At 42.2% G+C, this 16,631-nt stretch overlaps 1 protein-coding gene across 2 annotated transcripts in view; it reads left to right on the plus strand.

Moving 5' to 3' along the window:
* LOC137519138 (fibrocystin-L-like) overlaps positions 1-13,536 on the plus strand; it is a 249,410-nt gene extending 235,874 nt beyond the window's left edge. For both annotated transcript variants that reach the window (XM_068237922.1, XM_068237921.1), the window contains 6 exons: positions 361-738; positions 2,574-2,725; positions 3,549-3,707; positions 5,610-5,766; positions 8,848-9,091; positions 13,384-13,536. In XM_068237922.1, the coding sequence (XP_068094023.1) occupies positions 361-738; positions 2,574-2,725; positions 3,549-3,707; positions 5,610-5,766; positions 8,848-9,074 (1,073 nt within the window). In that variant the 3' untranslated portion in view covers positions 9,075-9,091; positions 13,384-13,536. The remainder of the gene's footprint in view (positions 1-360; positions 739-2,573; positions 2,726-3,548; positions 3,708-5,609; positions 5,767-8,847; positions 9,092-13,383) is intronic.
* The last annotated feature ends 3,095 nt before the right edge of the window (positions 13,537-16,631 follow it).

A 16,631-nucleotide genomic window follows, 5' to 3' on the forward strand; every position in this document is an offset into this window, starting at 1 on the left:
TTGTCCTCCCAGTCAGGATGCGCTTGGTGGATGTGTGGCCAGAAGAAGAAGAAGAACGTCCTGGAGAGTAGAGGTGGACTCAAGGAGGATCTAGGAAGCATCTGGACGAATCGGTTGTAGAAGTATAGATGAGTATCTAATTATTGTTTAAAAATGCCCAAAGTTCTGCTTCTGAATTCAGTTTCCCTCCTGTTCTTCACATATTACTTATGATGACGTAACTGAAAATAGAGGCAGCATGAAATCTCAGACCAAATCACTATAGCTATAAATATAAACAGATCTCCCATAATATGCTGAAGAAAATGTTTATTTGTACTGGAACTGTTTTTACAAGCTCCTTTCTCATTTGTTGTTAAGGACAATACATGCCACAGCTGAACTCTTCCGTTAATGGGGAAAATTTCTTTGATAATGACTATGGCATGCTATACATCCTGGTGCGAGGATCCACACCAGTGGAAGTTCGCACATCACCCCTCATCGTCATCGCCTTCAATCTCCCAGCAATGACAGTGGACCAGTTTTACGGGGACGGCCTTGTGAGGAATCTGGCTGTTTTCCTGAAGATTCCAGCTAATAAAATCCGTATCACTAAGATCATTGCAGAGGGATCAAGGCGTAGGAAGAGAGCAACTGGAGGATTGAGTGTGTCTGTGGAAATTTCTGATCCACCCGGAGCACAACAGCAGCAGCAGAATACAACGACGACGACAACAACAACATCCAACTCCACAGGTAACAAGGGCTGTTCCCTGCATAGCTTAGTGTCCCACAAGGATATTCCCTCAGCCCATGGTTCTCCAAATATTTCTTCATACATACTGATGAATAATCACACTAAATACACTTTTAAAAATATTAAGTTCAAAGAGTTTCAATACTTTCATACACATGTATATTTATGGTATAAGTAAGGTCAACAGGATAGATGATCTTGCCAAAGGTAGATTTATTTTTTGAATTAAAAATTGTATAAATAATTGCAGAATCTGAGGATGATGTTTGAACCTACCTTTTATGGCACAAACGTCGCTTCTTCCATTCCCTTGTGTGTCACAGTGACTTGTATTGTTGCCTAGAAAGTAGCTATTCCTTGCTCGACATGCACTGAATGGCAAAGTAACATGCACCGAATGGCAAAGTAAAGTCTGACCTTCTGAAGTGATACTTACCTAAGGAGAGGTTAGGCTCTGGGACTTATAGAGCTTTCCCATTCCTCTTACGGTCCCCATTCCAGTGCTGGCTGACAGTCAGTGGTGCTCATCCGGATTCCAGAAATCCGAACTACCCAGATAATACAAACTTTTTCCACTATCCGAACTTTGAATAGCAATTCAGATATTTGTTAAAATTTGAATAGCACTATCCGACAAACTAGGATTTCCCATCAGAAATCTGAAATCTGGGTGGATAATTAGTTCAGATATCCGAGCAGAAGCCAAAATCACCTTCAATGGCAAAAATCCATTTCGAAGGCTGTCAGGCCTAGAGAGAGAGAGAGAGAGAGAGAATTTGAAGAGACTTTTGGAAGCATTTTAAGCCATTTTCAGGTCACTTCCGGTTTTCTATCTGGATATCTGAATCCGGACGGATATTGGGTTTGGATATCTGAGTTTACTCGGATAACAAAAAGTTCGGATTCGGATATCCGATTCGGATCTGGATATCTGGGTATCCGGATCCGGATCAATTCAGATTTTGAAAAGAGGTATCCGAGCACCCCTGGTAGCAGTCTCTGACAGATGGGCAGGAGAATTCTAGAATGCTCTCTGCCGCTGCGGGAGTCTTTGGGAGCTCAAGTACTCTCGAAGACAGGCTCTTTGGCACTGCACATGCGTGAGCATGCTCTCTCGTGCACTTGTGTGTACACAGTGTGGGGGCCACCCATTTTTGGGAGCACTCAGGCTCTCGAAGACTTCTGAAGCCTCTCGCAGCGGGATTTTTGAACGGGGGACCAGCACTGTAAAGAAGGACTGTGAGAGGAAGGGGAAAGACTCATTAGGTAAGTACCGCTATATGTTTTATTTTTTTTATCACTTCAGATTCTCTTTAAAGTGGACCTGAACTCAGAATGTCTTCTTTGCTCTAAAAGATAAGCAACAGCATAAAAACCTTTACAGAAAAAACATTTATTTGTTGCAGCTGATAGAAATCCTGCAATAAATAAGTGCGTCTACTTCCCGCTTTCACGGAACCAGCCAAAGGGTTAACATCAAGTGTTTACAAATGAGCTGCTCTGCCTAGACAGCCAGCTGGCACAGCTGAGAGATCAAATTACACTTGTGATCAGTCACAGAGAAGGGGGAGTTAGGGGGTGCGATTGCCAGCTCAGGGGCCCTGGGGTGAAATTTGGCTGCAATAAAGAGCCCCTAATACCGGTCAGGGGTTGTCTGTCAGGTTAATTTTGCCCCAGGGGCCTATTGTTACTAGAACCAGTCCTAGTTGTAAGGAGGCTGATGTACAGCTTACAGAAGTTATAGTATACAGATAACACAATGTGTGGTCTCCTCTTATTCACAGCATCACACAAATAAACTAGAAACATAATGCTTATGATCTTTCTTCTTTAGGATCGTTATCATTCTCGGATTTCCAGGCAATGAGTCAGAGTCTGGCATCGGCCGCAATCAATGGAAGCCTCAGCAATTACCTGAATGTCTCTGTAGGGTCATTGTCCGTGTCCACTCCTGTCCCATCTCCAAGCGACCCAGGCTGGAGTCAGGTAATACTGGTCACCCCACTACTGGCTAACTACATCATAGGCTTACTTATCCGCAAATTGTAACTTTTATTCAAACAGACACAACTCAACGTTTCGGGACTCAACAGTCCCTTCTTCAGGGCAAATTAGTCTGTTCAATGTAACTAAGCTGGAGCAATCAAAGGTATCAAAGCCATTCCACTCACCAGAGAGCGATGTGGTCCAGCTGGTGGCCGCAGCATGCTACAGCCACCAAATGGACCACCTCGATTGCTGGCAAGTGGAATGACTTTGATGCTTTTGTTTGCTCCAGCTAAGATACAGTGAACAGACTAATTTGCCCTGAACTCCGGCCCGTGGGACAGGTCTGGCCCTCAGAGCCATTAAATTTCACCCTCAAGTAGTTTCTCCACTTTGCATTATGTTTAGTCCACTGTACACCTCCAGGCTAGCTTTATTGGAGGTGAAGCCCTAAAACACCAGGGAAACCATATGGGAGAGGTAGGGAGAAAGCACAAGACACCAGGGAACTATATTGGAAGGATGGGGGTCTCTAGATGACAGATAACTGTATAGTGGAGGGTGGGGGCCATTAGACACCAGGGAACTGTATAGGGTAGGGTGAGGGCCTCTAGATACCAGGGAACTTTATTGAGAAGGGAGGACCACTAGACACCAGGGAACTGTATAGGGCAGGAAGGAGCACTAGACACCAAGGAACTGTCTAGGACTTGGTTGAGGGTCATTAGGCACCAGGGAACTGCTGTAGAGGGAAGAGAGGGTATATAGTGATCAGCAGCCGAGATAACCAGAATCCAGAGTAACAAAGAAATGTGTCTTTCAGGCGGCATCAGTGGCTGTAAACAGAACAGATCCATCAGCGTCTTCCACCGGTAGCTATCTGGCCACCGTCTCCATCCTGAAAGTGATTCAAGACCCAGTAGCTGGACTACTAGGAGAGAGGCTGTCCCAGCAGCCATGTGTTATGGCTCAAGATTCCAATGTAAGTCTCATGTCACTACTGGTTGTAAAGGAAATAAATGAAAGTTTGTCCAGCCACTGAATGAGCTGAGCTATAAAGCAGATATGGCTGCTAAGGAATAACTCTACTTTTAAAGGACATCTGTAGTGAGCAGAATATGGAGGCTGCCATATTTATTTCCTGTTAAACAATACCAGTTGTCTGGCAGCCCTGCTGATCTATTTGGCTGCAGTGGTGTCTGCATAACACCAGAAACAAGCATGCAGCTAATCTTGTCATATCTGACAATAGTGTCAGAAACACCTGATCTGCTGCATGCTTGTTCAGGGTCTGTGGCTAAACGTATTAGAAGCAGAGAATCAGCAGCATAGCCAGGCAACTGGCATTGCTTAAAAAGAAGTAAATATTGCATCCTCCATATCACTCTTTTTACAGTTGTCCTTTAAATTGTACCCGAGGTGACATGTGACATGATGAGATAAACATGTGTATGTGCAGTACAAAACATATTAATAACCAGGCTGTTTTTTTTTTTTTTATATTGCTGACTGAAGCCGGTTTAACATCAGCAATCAACTTTTTCGTTGCATTCAGTCGGATGATTGCACTGCATCGCCAAAAGCAATATTTGGAGATACCTTCGTTAGTGAGCGTTAATGTGATTCTTGGCAGTAAACACACCAGGGGATGATTCACTAAACCGCGATAACTGATATCACGGTCATGCTAGCATTTTGCGCACGATATAACGCTGCGTAACATTTTTTGTGCACAATTAAGAATTTTTGCATGCAAACGTGTAAAAATTTTACGTGCGTTGCAATGCGCGCAAATGCTAGCGCGACCGTGATATCAATGATCACGGTTTAGTGAATCAAGCCCCATAAGTGAGGCTCTCTACTGCTTACTTCCTGTGGTGGAAATACGTATTGCAGGCAATTTTTCCGTTGCAGATTACATTGGTGTCCGTGCATTCACACCGCAAGGCTGATGCAAAACAGTTTAAAATATCTGTGGCACCACTGCCTTACATGACTTCTGGTCAACATGTGTTATCACAGATGCTGTCCCATAATGCGCAGTTCACCTAGCGTCAGATCGGATGCTTACGACACATCGCAACCGATCTGAAATGTCCCATAGACTTTAATTGCTTTAACCTCACCCTGCATTAAAAATGCGTACCCCAACGCAATGAAAACATGCCAGTGTGAAAGGGGCCTCAAATAATTAATTTTCAGGCATGCAAGTGACAGCTTCTGTCTTGTTGGTACCTTGCTGGAATACAGTAAACCACACTGATAAACAAATTACACATACATTTTTTCTGTGACATCCAATAATACCAAATTGGAAATAAATACACAAAGTTGGTGTCTCTCTCTACACTCAAGAGACATTGAAAAAAATAGTTTTAGGAAAAAAAACATGTTGACTCCCCTTTTAAAATGTTTTTGTTGCTTCAAAGTGATTTTTTTCAAAATGTTGCTTAGTTTTTTTGTATCTTTTGTTGTTGTTGTTGTTCTTGTAATATGCGGGATTAGACATTTGACATTAGAAAATAGCCTTATCCGTCCTGAAAAAAACAATAACAAGATTGTCTATATCGGACAAAGTGCAGAAGAATTATAAACTGTGGAAGAGTAACACTCCCAAAGGCAAAAAATAAAATAAAAAATGATTTGGTACTGAGAGCTGCTTTCACTGACGGTAACTAATAGATAATAGTCTCTGCCTCTCTATGCATGCAGTGTGCGCTTGTACGTGACCCGCAGTTACAGCTGAGATTGGTGAATGGGAACATAGGTTCCCACAACTAAGGTTCACCTTAGTGGTGAAGTGGTTAACCTTTTTGTAGTTTTGTACTTTTTTTCTGTTTCTTATAGAGTTCTCTTTTAACTGTGTAAACCTTTTCACTCACAGGGAAATTGTGTGTCGGTGAGCACCAGCGCCTTATCACTGACAGCTACACTGAAATACTCTAACAACACTGTCATCAGCAACGGGCTGGGAGGAAACACAACAATTCTGTTTGACAGCTGTTGGGCCAACTACACGGACCTCGTCCTCAAGCTGCCAGGTAAGAGCAAGTGCTCAACACACAGACTATGATTGTGAGCTTCCAGGGGCAACGCCAGGGATAGGGGATATTTACATAGTGCCAACATCTTCTGTAGCTCTGTACATAGTATAAAGCAAATATTGAGGAACGTGGAAACACTATTATTTAGTATTTATATAGCGCCGATATCTTCTATAGCGATGTACAGAGTATATTGTCTTGTCACTTAAAGAGGAACGCCAGTGAAAATAATGTAATAAAAAAAGTGCTTCATTTTTACAATAATTATGTATAAATGATTTAGTCAGTGTTTTCCCATTGTAAAATCTTTTAAATCCCTGATTTACATTATGACATTTATTACATGGTGCCATTTTTACTGTTGGTAGGTGATGTAGCTGCTGCATGTTTTTTTGGCAGTTGGAAACAGCTGTAAACAGCTATTTCCCACAATGCAACAAGGTTCACAGACAGGAAACTGCCAAGAGTATGTACTCAGAATTTCTTTGTGGGAGGGGTTTCACCACAATATCAGCCATACAGCGCCCCCTGATGGTCTGTTTGTGAAAAGGAATAGATTTCTCATGTAAAATGGGGTATCAGCTACTGATTAGGATAAAGTTTAATTCTTGGTCGGAGTTTCTCTTTAAATGTCTGATTGGCTCACAGTCTAATCCCTACCATAGTCCTATGTCTATGTATGTATCATGTAGTGTATGTATTGTAGTCTAGGGCCAAGCCAATTTACTTGTCTGTATGTTTTTGGGCTGTGGGAGGAAACCCACATATACACAGGAAGAACATACAAACTCTGTGCAGATAGTGCCCTGGCTGGGATTCAAACCGAAGGATTGAGGCTCATTGCAACTTTAGTAAATGGCCTAAAGTGTAGCAAAGTGATAATACATGGCAGGCAAACTAAGTAGATAAAGTTTACCTGCTGTTAATGGATTGAGATTATAGAGACACTGTAACAGAATTTTCAGCCTTATTTCTTCTATCCTATAAGTTCATATACCTGTTATAATGTGCTCTGGATTACTGCAGCCTTTTCTAGTTGCACTGTCTCTGTAATATATCTACACACAAAAGCAAAGTAATGCCCTACAAAAACCGCACAACAAAGGTTTATAGAAATATTAATAAGCCTTTATTTATCCATATCAAAAGTATTAAAAAACCATAACCTTAAAAACAATGGCACAATGTAGTATTATACATGTAAATGTATAACCAGTATGACCCTCATAATGAACTGTAAGAATACAATCACAAGATAAATGACATAAGAGTATAGCAATCTCAATCCACCGTCAGTAGTGGGAGTGAATAGGTGATAACTGGAAATGACTGTGCACGAGAGGAAGGCAGAGTGGCCATGTGTGAGGCCACCCTGCACAAAGACCGTTGGGATGTGGGAAGTGAAACGGGGCCCGTGTATGGACCTGTGTGGAAAATACACTCAAGACTGGTGAGGGGAGCGGTGTAAGCCTGGAAACGTGTGCCAGATGGAATGTACTGGCAACATGTGCCAGGTAGAAAGAGGAAAGAGGGCGTGCGTGCCCGTGATCCAGCAACTTACCGGGTGTGGAGAGAGAGAAGAGGGCGTGCGTGCCTGTAGCCGTCGCGATTCGCCGCTATATGCGGCTTCTTCCGGGTTGCCTTTCTACCTGGCACATGTTGCCAGTACATTCCATCTGGCACACGTTTCCAGGCTTACACTGCTCCCCTCAACAGTCTTGAGTGTATTTTCCACACAGGTCCATACACGGGCCCCGTTTCACTTCCCACATCCCAACGGTCTTTGTGCAGGGTGGCCTCACACATGGCCACTCTGCCTTCCTCTCGTGCACAGTCATTTCCAGTTATCACCTATTCACTCCCACTACTGACGGTGGATTGAGATTGCTATACTCTTATGTCATTTATCTTGTGATTGTATTCTTACAGTTCATTATGAGGGTCATACTGGTTATACATTTACATGTATAATACTACATTGTGCCATTGTTTTTAAGGTTATGGTTTTTTAATACTTTTGATATGGATAAATAAAGGCTTATTAATATTTCTATAAACCTTTGTGGTGCGGTTTTTGTAGGGCCATACTTTGCTTTTGTGTGTAATCATCATGTTTTGTGGCCTTTCTGCACACTATTGGTTTTAGTTTATTGAATACCATTAGCCTAACATTGAAGTCAAGTGGATGGTGCTTGTCCAAATCTGTGTGTAAAAATTCTGTAATATATCTAATCTTCTTTTCTTTGTCAAGCTTTGTCGACCCAGGGAGGAATGCTGTGATAGGGAGAAGTTATGCACACCTCCCCCTCACCCCCTGCAGGCTCTGTGTGTGTGCTGTTTGTATGAGTCACAGCCAGTGTCTCTGCTCACAGCCAGCCTGTCTGTGACCTTGTGAACAGCTGTGAGTGCAGAGAGATCAGTGCAGAGCTCAGACAAGCAGCCAAGGCAACAAGTGGGAGAAATATTACAGCAGTGGAGTCATTTTTGAGAAGAGCCTCTGCAAACAAGCACCTGCTCTGATGATGTATTTCCTGTTTGGCGGCCATCTTCAGTGTTTACAAAAACATTGAATAAAACAGTGATTTTATCACCAAGAAAGCAGCAGGAGCAGCGAAAATGTCACAGAGGGGGCTAGACTACAAACAGGCTGGTACTTTTATTTATGTAAGATTTTCACAGTACAGATTCCCTTTAAGGCTTGAGATATAAGTTGCTGTGTCTAACCATAGCTCCCTCACTAAGCTGCTTCGATAGGTCAGCAAGACCAAAATCCAGTAATCCTGCCACCAGTATCACATGATTAGTGCTGGTGAAAGTTGTCCAGTGGGAACAGCTTAGGAGGCAGAAAAGGGTGGACACAATTCCCAACAGAGGCTTGAGTCACAGTTGGAGACAGGTTAACTTTTCTTGGCCAAGGGTCAGCTTGGATTTTTTAATGCTTTATAAACAGGTCAGACACTCAGCTGTGGAGTTAATATGGTTCCTGTCTTGCTTTGAGTAATCCTTCCAGACCATAAGGGATGTTCTGTCAAGAGGTAAGATGATGAAAATCTAACCTTCTCTTTGTTCATATTACAGGAAGTGGATACAAGCTGGAGTTTGTTCTGAACAACGTCTACGTCCAAAGCAGGGATTTTGCCGCTAAAACTGTACCAGCATCGACAACTACCAGCCCTAACACCAATCCCAACCCTATCCCCGACCCAGGACCTGACTCAGCTGTCGCCATATACAGCCCCTTCCAGACACTGTTGGTGCTGGCCATCACCCTGATGACTATCAACCTGTTTATGGGTGATCAATAGGAGTTGCTGCATCAGTGGTGAGTTCTGATTCCATTATTTTTATGCTGTAAAACACTTTGGGCCTGCTGCACTTAAAATGTTAGTGTCTTTAATAGTTTCTGTATCTCATGTTTTAATTTGAAGTGGCCGATGTTTTCGGCCTTCATAAGCAAAAAGACATCCATTTTGGAAATAATATCAATATAGCCTCAACTACTCTGATAATATAACATCAATCTTTATCAAATGCCGCCACAACTAAACAGTGATGAGCAAAAATGGCAATATTCGCATTCATTTTCTCGAAAATAATGTTATATTTGATTGTTGAGCAAAAATGCAATTGGAAATAAGTTTTTTCATGTTTGCTCTTTTTGCAAATTTTCACGGTAAAAATATAAAAATATTCATTTTTTGCATTTTCGCTGTAGAAAATATTGTTTTTTTTAATATCTTTTTTTTTTTTGCATTTTTAAACTCGAAAATACAAGCTATTTTCATGAAAATTTTCTCGAAATAAAAAAAAACCAAAACAATTTTGATGCAAAAATGACTTTGGCGAAAAATCACAAGCAACACTGCAATTAAATTCAGTTAAAAAATGACACTGTGGGGTGTATGACAAGAGACTGATATAGGCAACAAAATATTTGTACACATATTCTTGCTTAAATAGCTTAACAGGGGCTGCAAAAAATGTGTGGGTTGCAGTGGCGCTGATGCCAGCGTGTGTATTTTGGGATCCTTCTACTGACCTGTTCTCTCTATTGGATGGGCTTCTCTCCTTCTCTTGTTGCTCTGACTGCAGCCAGTCACACAGAGGAAAAAGAAGCAGTGCATGTTCTGTCTACTCGCGCTCCTTGTAATTTTGCGCTCTTGTACTGATGTACAGCCGAGGCGAGGAGTGTTATGGGTATGTATACTTGACAAGTGCTGCTCATGCATGAGCATTATTTCTGAAGTATGCAAGCCCAGAACACTATTGGCTGCTGTGCATCCAGGCTGGAGCGCACATTTACAGGGAGTAGACAGAGCTGAGCATGCCTTGCCTCTTTCTTGAATGGGGGCAGAGCAAAAAAAACAGAGGAGTGCCCATTCAATCGAGTGATTGTTAGGGTGTTGGACAGAATTGTGTGTGTGTGTGTGTGTGTGTGTGTGTGTGTGTGTGTGTGTGTGTGTGTGTGTGTGTGTGTGTGTGTTGGTGACAATGTGCCTTGGGCGCTGGAAAGTGCAAATCCGGCCCTGCCAGCTAGGCTACACTACACTACACCACACTAAGCTACAATAACCTCTTCTGCCCACCAGCTAAGCTAACACTACATTGCAGTACACACTACCTCCTGCTGCCCCACCAGCTAAGCTGCACTACGCTACATTATACTAACACTACACTACACTACCACTGCAAGCTCTTACCGGCCGCATCCTGCCGCTGTTCTCCTCTCCCCCGCGCTCCAATCGTGCAGATGCACACAGGCTACTCTCTTCTCCTCCTGCAGCTGCCAAGATCCTGTACACTGCGGCCACCTGCTGCTTTACATCACTGTTCCTCAGTTCTTCATGATGAGCTCCTACTTCCTGATAAGTGTTTCCCTGCATGACCCCAGCAGCACACGTGTGCGTCCTGTACGACCCGGCGTATGTGCACTGCTGGGGTCATGCAGGAAACCACTATTCAGGAAGTTGGAGCTGACCAGGAAGTACTGAGGGCGGGAGCTGTATAGCAGCAGGCGACTGCAGTGCACGGGATCATGGCACGCAGCTGCAAAAGGAGAAGAGGAGAGCGTGTGCATCAACAGGACTGGAGCGAGGGGGAGAGGAGCAAGGCAGTGAGTGATCCCATGCGCACTCTGCACAACTAGTTACTGTATATTCTGGATATATACAACTAGTTACTGTATATTCTGGATATATTCTGGATATAAGACTCCCAGTTTGGGGAAAAAAATACTAAAATGCACTAAAAATGACCTTTCTCCTATGTTGCTGTCGCTTACAGTAGGTAGTAAAAACCTGACAGATCTGACAGGTTTTGGACTAGTCCATCTCCTCATGGGGGGATGCTCAGTATTTCCTTTATTCAGTGCAAAAGCATTTCCTGGAAAAGAGATACACAAAAATGCCAGTCTGCCTTCCTAATTTGTTGTACACTATTATTAGTTATTTATTGGATTTATATAGCACCAACATATTGCGCAGCGCTGTACAATAAACAGGATTACAGACAATGATAACAGGGGTGACAGCACAATACAGGTAGTAGACAATAGATACAACAATGCAGTTAATAAGCAATAAGATACTCAACACAATGTAGATAGTAATACAATGCCAGGTCATATACTGGAGTGGTAGTGGTAAAAATACAAGTTCCATAAATCTGGGTAAAGTGCACACAGTCAAGTATGGTACACAAGGGGAGGGCCCTGCCAAAGGCTTACAATCTAGAGGGAGGGGTTGGTGATGGTGACACGAAAGGAGGGGTGCATCAAGAAGTTCTTGACAGAGAGAGTTAGGGCTGTGTTGAGTTGATGTAGGCCTCCTTGAAGAAGTGAGTTTTGAGTGCTTTTTTTGAAGGTGTTAAAGGTGGGGCAAGCCTGATGGGCAGTGGGAGAGTGTTCCACAGGATGGGGGCAGCTCTAGTGAAGTCCTGTAGTCGTGAATGGGAGTGCGAGATGCGTGGGGTGGTTAGGAGGAGGTTGTTGGAGGAGCGAAGTGGGCGGCCAGGTGTATATCTGCTGACCAGGTCAGAGGTGTAGATTGGGCAGGACTTGTGTATAGATTTGTATGCCAAACATAGGATCTTGAAGCTGATTCTGAAGCGAATTGGAAGCCAGTGAAGGGATTTGCATAGGGGTGTCGTGGAGACAGAGCGGTGGGAGGAGTAGATTAGTCTAGCTGCTGCGTTCATGATGAATTGTAGGGGGGGATGGGATGCGGTTTTGAGGAAGGCCTGACAGGAGGGAGTTGTTATTATTATTATTATTATTATTTTTTATTTATATAGCGCCAACATATTCCGCAGAGCTTTACAAAGCACAATAAGACGACAAGGAGAACATAGATATACTAACAAATTGTAAAACAGAGTTCCAAGCAGCACAAATATTGTGACAAAAACAGTAAACATTAGGAGGAGGACCCTGCCCTTGCGAGCTTACAATCTAGTGGGTAGTGGGGGACACATTAGGTAAGGGGGTGTTGCAGTAGTCCAGACGGGAGATGATGAGGGTATGGACAAGGAGCTTGGCAGTGTCTGGGGTCAGGAATGGCTGGATCTTGGAGATGTTGCGTAAATGGAAATTGCAGGCCCTAGCTACAGTTTGGATGTGTTGGGTAAAGGAGAGGGCTGAGTCCAGGGTGACACTCAGGCAGCGGGCTTGTGTGGTTGGACGAATGCTTGTGCCATTGACAGTGACATAGAGGTCTGGGGGGGGGGGGGGGGACAGCACGGGGTAGGAAGATTAGGAGTTCAGTCTTATCCAGGTTCAACTTCAGGAACCTGGCAGACATCCAGGATGAAATAGCCGAGAGGCAGGAGGATACCTTCTCCATGGTGGTGTTGAAGAGGTCAGTGGTATGGAGGTAAATCTGGGTGTCATCTGCATATAGGTGATAGTTGAAACCCAGAGAGGAGATGAGTTTTCCGATGGAGGCGGTGTAAATTGAGAACAACAGGGGATCAAGAACAGAGCTTTGGGGGACCCCAACTGAAAGGGGGTTGGAGGTTGAGGAGGAGCCAATGAAGGAGGTATTAAAGGAGCAATTCTGACAGCAACTGCCATTCAGAAGTGTTTTTTAAAATTAAAAAAAAAAAAAAATCCTGATAAACCCCCATGAGGAGATGGACTAGTCCAAAACCTGTCAGATTTTTACAACATACTGTAAATGACGGCATCATAATAAAAAAGTAATTTGCAGTGCATTTTAACCTGGGCATATGACAAATGTACAGTATATACATATTTATACACTCGCATTTACCATTTACCAAGAGGTTTTGCTGGCCCCAGGAGACCCCCCCCCCCCCCCCCCCGTATAAAACTATTAGGTCATCCGGCTGTATGGAGCAGTCAACAAGAGGTTAACATATGTAGCAATTTTGGTAGCAATAGCATGCATGGGGGCTTTGCTATTAACAGTCGGCACACAATTACATGAACGTTACGTGAAAAATTATGATTTTCCATGAAGTGTCACATTACGATTACGATGCGTAATTGCGAATTACAATGTGTTATTGTGCATAAGGGTAATTTCTGCTCATCACGAGTTGCTTTCACCTTCTGTTGCTGTCATTCTAATAAGGGTATGTTTTCATGTTTTGCAGAGCGGTCAGACCATCAGGGAGGATGAAATTGGCATTTATGGAATGAGATGTCTCTCTGTAACTCAGGAGTATCAATATATACTGTGTGCCTTGCGATCATTAATCAGTATAATCTGTCTGTATCTCTGATCATAAAAAATCAAATACTGTAGCTTTGTGTAACATAAAATGTATTTTATCACAAAATAAAGACTCTTACCAATTGCCTCTCACTTTAAACAAAGGTCTGCGCAGCCAGCAACACACACAATTGGAAGCATAAACTGCGCAAGTCGTAGCACGTAATAATGGCGTCTAATAAAAAGGGCACCTCATTCACATCAAATCTTTTCTCCAATGGCGGCAGGTGTATAAAAAGAGAGCAGCCTTGGTAAAAAAACAATTATATCGTTTGTAAAAGGACGCCGTGAAAATATAAAACAAATATATCGCTTGTTATCTTTAACTTTCATTTCCACGCCAAATTTATTGATTACATTAACCCATTATTTAACAAATCATTGTTTATAAAACTGTATAATTGTTTTTAAAACTGTTCCCTATGCTTTCTCAGAAAAAAAAAAAAGTTTACATTTCTACTTTTTTAGCAGCTTTCGCTATTCTCAACTATGTTACAATTTTTTGTATTTCAACAAAATGATATATAGGTTAAACTTATATATAAAAAGTTTATTTTTAACCACATACAAATGTAATCATATCCAAAAATCAATTATATGCACCATGCGGGGGAGAGGGGGGGGGGGGAATACTTAGGATTAGGCACCAACAGGGGGGTCTTAGGGTTAGGCACCAACAGGGGGGTCTTAGGGTTAAGCACCAACAAGGGGGTCTTACGGTTAGGCACTAACAGGGGTGTCTTAGGGTTAGGCACCAACAGGGTAGCGTTCTGTTTGACAATAGGGAGAGGTTAGGTTATAGTAAAATGTCGGTAGGTATTAACCCATTCACGTTCCGTCGTTTTCACTTGAGAAATGTTCACCTCCCATTCATTAGCCTATAACTTTATCACTACTTATCACAATGAACTGATCTATATCTTGTTTTTTCCGCCACCAATTAGGCTTTCTTTGGGGGGTACATTTTGCTAAGAGCCACTTTACTGTAAATGCATTTTAACAGGAAGAATAAGAAAAAAATGGAAAAAAAACATTATTTCTCAGTTTTCAGCCATTATAATCTTAAAATAATCCATGCCTCCATAATTAAAACTCACGTATTGTATTTGCCCATATGTCCCGGTTATTACACCATTAAAATTATGTCCCTATCACAATGTATGGCGACAATATTTTATTTGGAAATAAAGGTGCATTTTTTTCCGTTTTGCATCTATCACTATTTACAAGTTTAAAATAAAAAAAATATAGAAATATTTCATCTTTACATTGATATTTAAAAAGTTTAGACCCTTAGGTAAATATTTATGTGTTTTTTTTTATATTGTAATGTTTTTTTTTATGTTAAACATTTTATTTGGGTAGTTTTGGGAGGGTGGGATGTAAACAATAGGTATATAATGTAAATGTGTGTTGATTTTTTTTTCTTTTACTTTTAGTTGTAGTATTACTTTTTGGCCACAAGATGGCGGCCATGAATTTGTTTACATGATGTCACTCTAAGCGTAACATACGCTTAGAGAGACGCATGGGGGAGGTAACAGCCAGAAAAGGCGCAGCTTCCGAGAGAAGCTGTCGCTTTTTCAGCGGGGGAGAGGAATCAGTGATCGGGCACCATAGCCCGATTCACTGATTGCCTGGCTAATGAACCGCGGGTCGGGAGCGCGCGTGCACGCGCGCGATTGGCCGCGGTAGCGCGCATGGTTCCTGGACGTAGTTTCTACATCCAGGAACCAAAATAGGTTAAAGATATTCTACCATATGAATGAAGTAGTACAATATCAGTGCTCATTTTAGTAAATGTAAAAATAGAGGTTACAGTGGGGAATAGTAGACTATCAGCATTATAAACTATATTTTACGTTATCCTGGTGCCCATTTTACTAAATGATAACTTTGATATTGTTTATGTCTGCTGCCCTTTTTAACCAGAGCCTTTATTATATGCACACATGACTCTCCCAAGCAGAGGGTTTGTAATCATTCTTATTATTATTGTTGTAACCCCACTCAACTAGTTTTGTGATTTGCAGGACTATATAAATACAAATGATTGATTGTAATACCAATACCTCAAGTTATGCTGTGCATTCATTTCTAGATTTTGATCTATTTTCTACATCCAGTAAGACGTGAAGAGATAAAACAATGTAATGTTTACATGTATGCTTTACAATTGCACAATAAAACTATTTTTGGGTAAAAAAAAAATATTTGGGGTTTCCAAAATTGCTGACAACTGAACCAATATTTTGGCAGCTTTACTGCTACTTTAATGCTGCATTTTACTTTTATTTTAAGAAAAAAAAAACATATTCTCATGTCAGCTCTGAGCATCCAAAGATGTGGCAAACTTTATTTCAGCTTTTACACTTGCTTTTACCTCTGCAGTACACAGCCGTTCCAAAGTATTCTTAACAGGGAAGACTGAGTGTGTACATGTACAGAAATCACAGGTGCATATTATTTAGGCGCTGCTCAGTTTGGCGCGGTGAGAGCCGAATGACGGCTCTCACCGCTGCCGCTAAACTCCGAGGCGGAGTTAAAAACTATTCCCCCTCCGAGTTGTCGCAACTCGGAGGGAAATGTAATTCGGGGTCTGGCAGCCGCCAGACCCCCGAATTACCGCTATGCGCCCCGCGCAGTATAGCATTACTGTTATGGAGCGCCCAGTTTCGGTGCTCGGCTCTGGGAGCCGCGGGCCAAAATAAGCTAATCTGTAAATCGCTTAGTCTATCGATGGCATACAAAAATAGGTTTATAAGGTTTCCTCCTCCAGCTTACTCCTCAATGGGAATGTGTGATCAGTCTGTACCCAAAACAGAGCTCTGCTGCCTAGTGCAATTCCAGATAGAAAGTCATAGCTACTTTCATTAAATTATAAAATGGGTAGAGATGGCTCGAATCTCCAATTTTCAGTTCGCAAACCTCGAACGCGAACTTTCCCAAAAGTTTGATTCGCGCAAACTTTTGTGAACCACAGGAAGAAGTGAAGGCAAGACTAAATAAATTAAAAATAGACAAGGCACCTGGCCCGGATGGCATGCATCCTCGGGCCCTAAGGGAATTAAGTTCAGTTATAGATAAACCCCTTTATCTTATCAGAATCAGAATCAATTTATTTTCGCC

This window comes from Hyperolius riggenbachi, chromosome 5 (assembly GCF_040937935.1).
Source record: "Hyperolius riggenbachi isolate aHypRig1 chromosome 5, aHypRig1.pri, whole genome shotgun sequence".
Taxonomy (NCBI): domain Eukaryota; kingdom Metazoa; phylum Chordata; class Amphibia; order Anura; family Hyperoliidae; genus Hyperolius; species Hyperolius riggenbachi.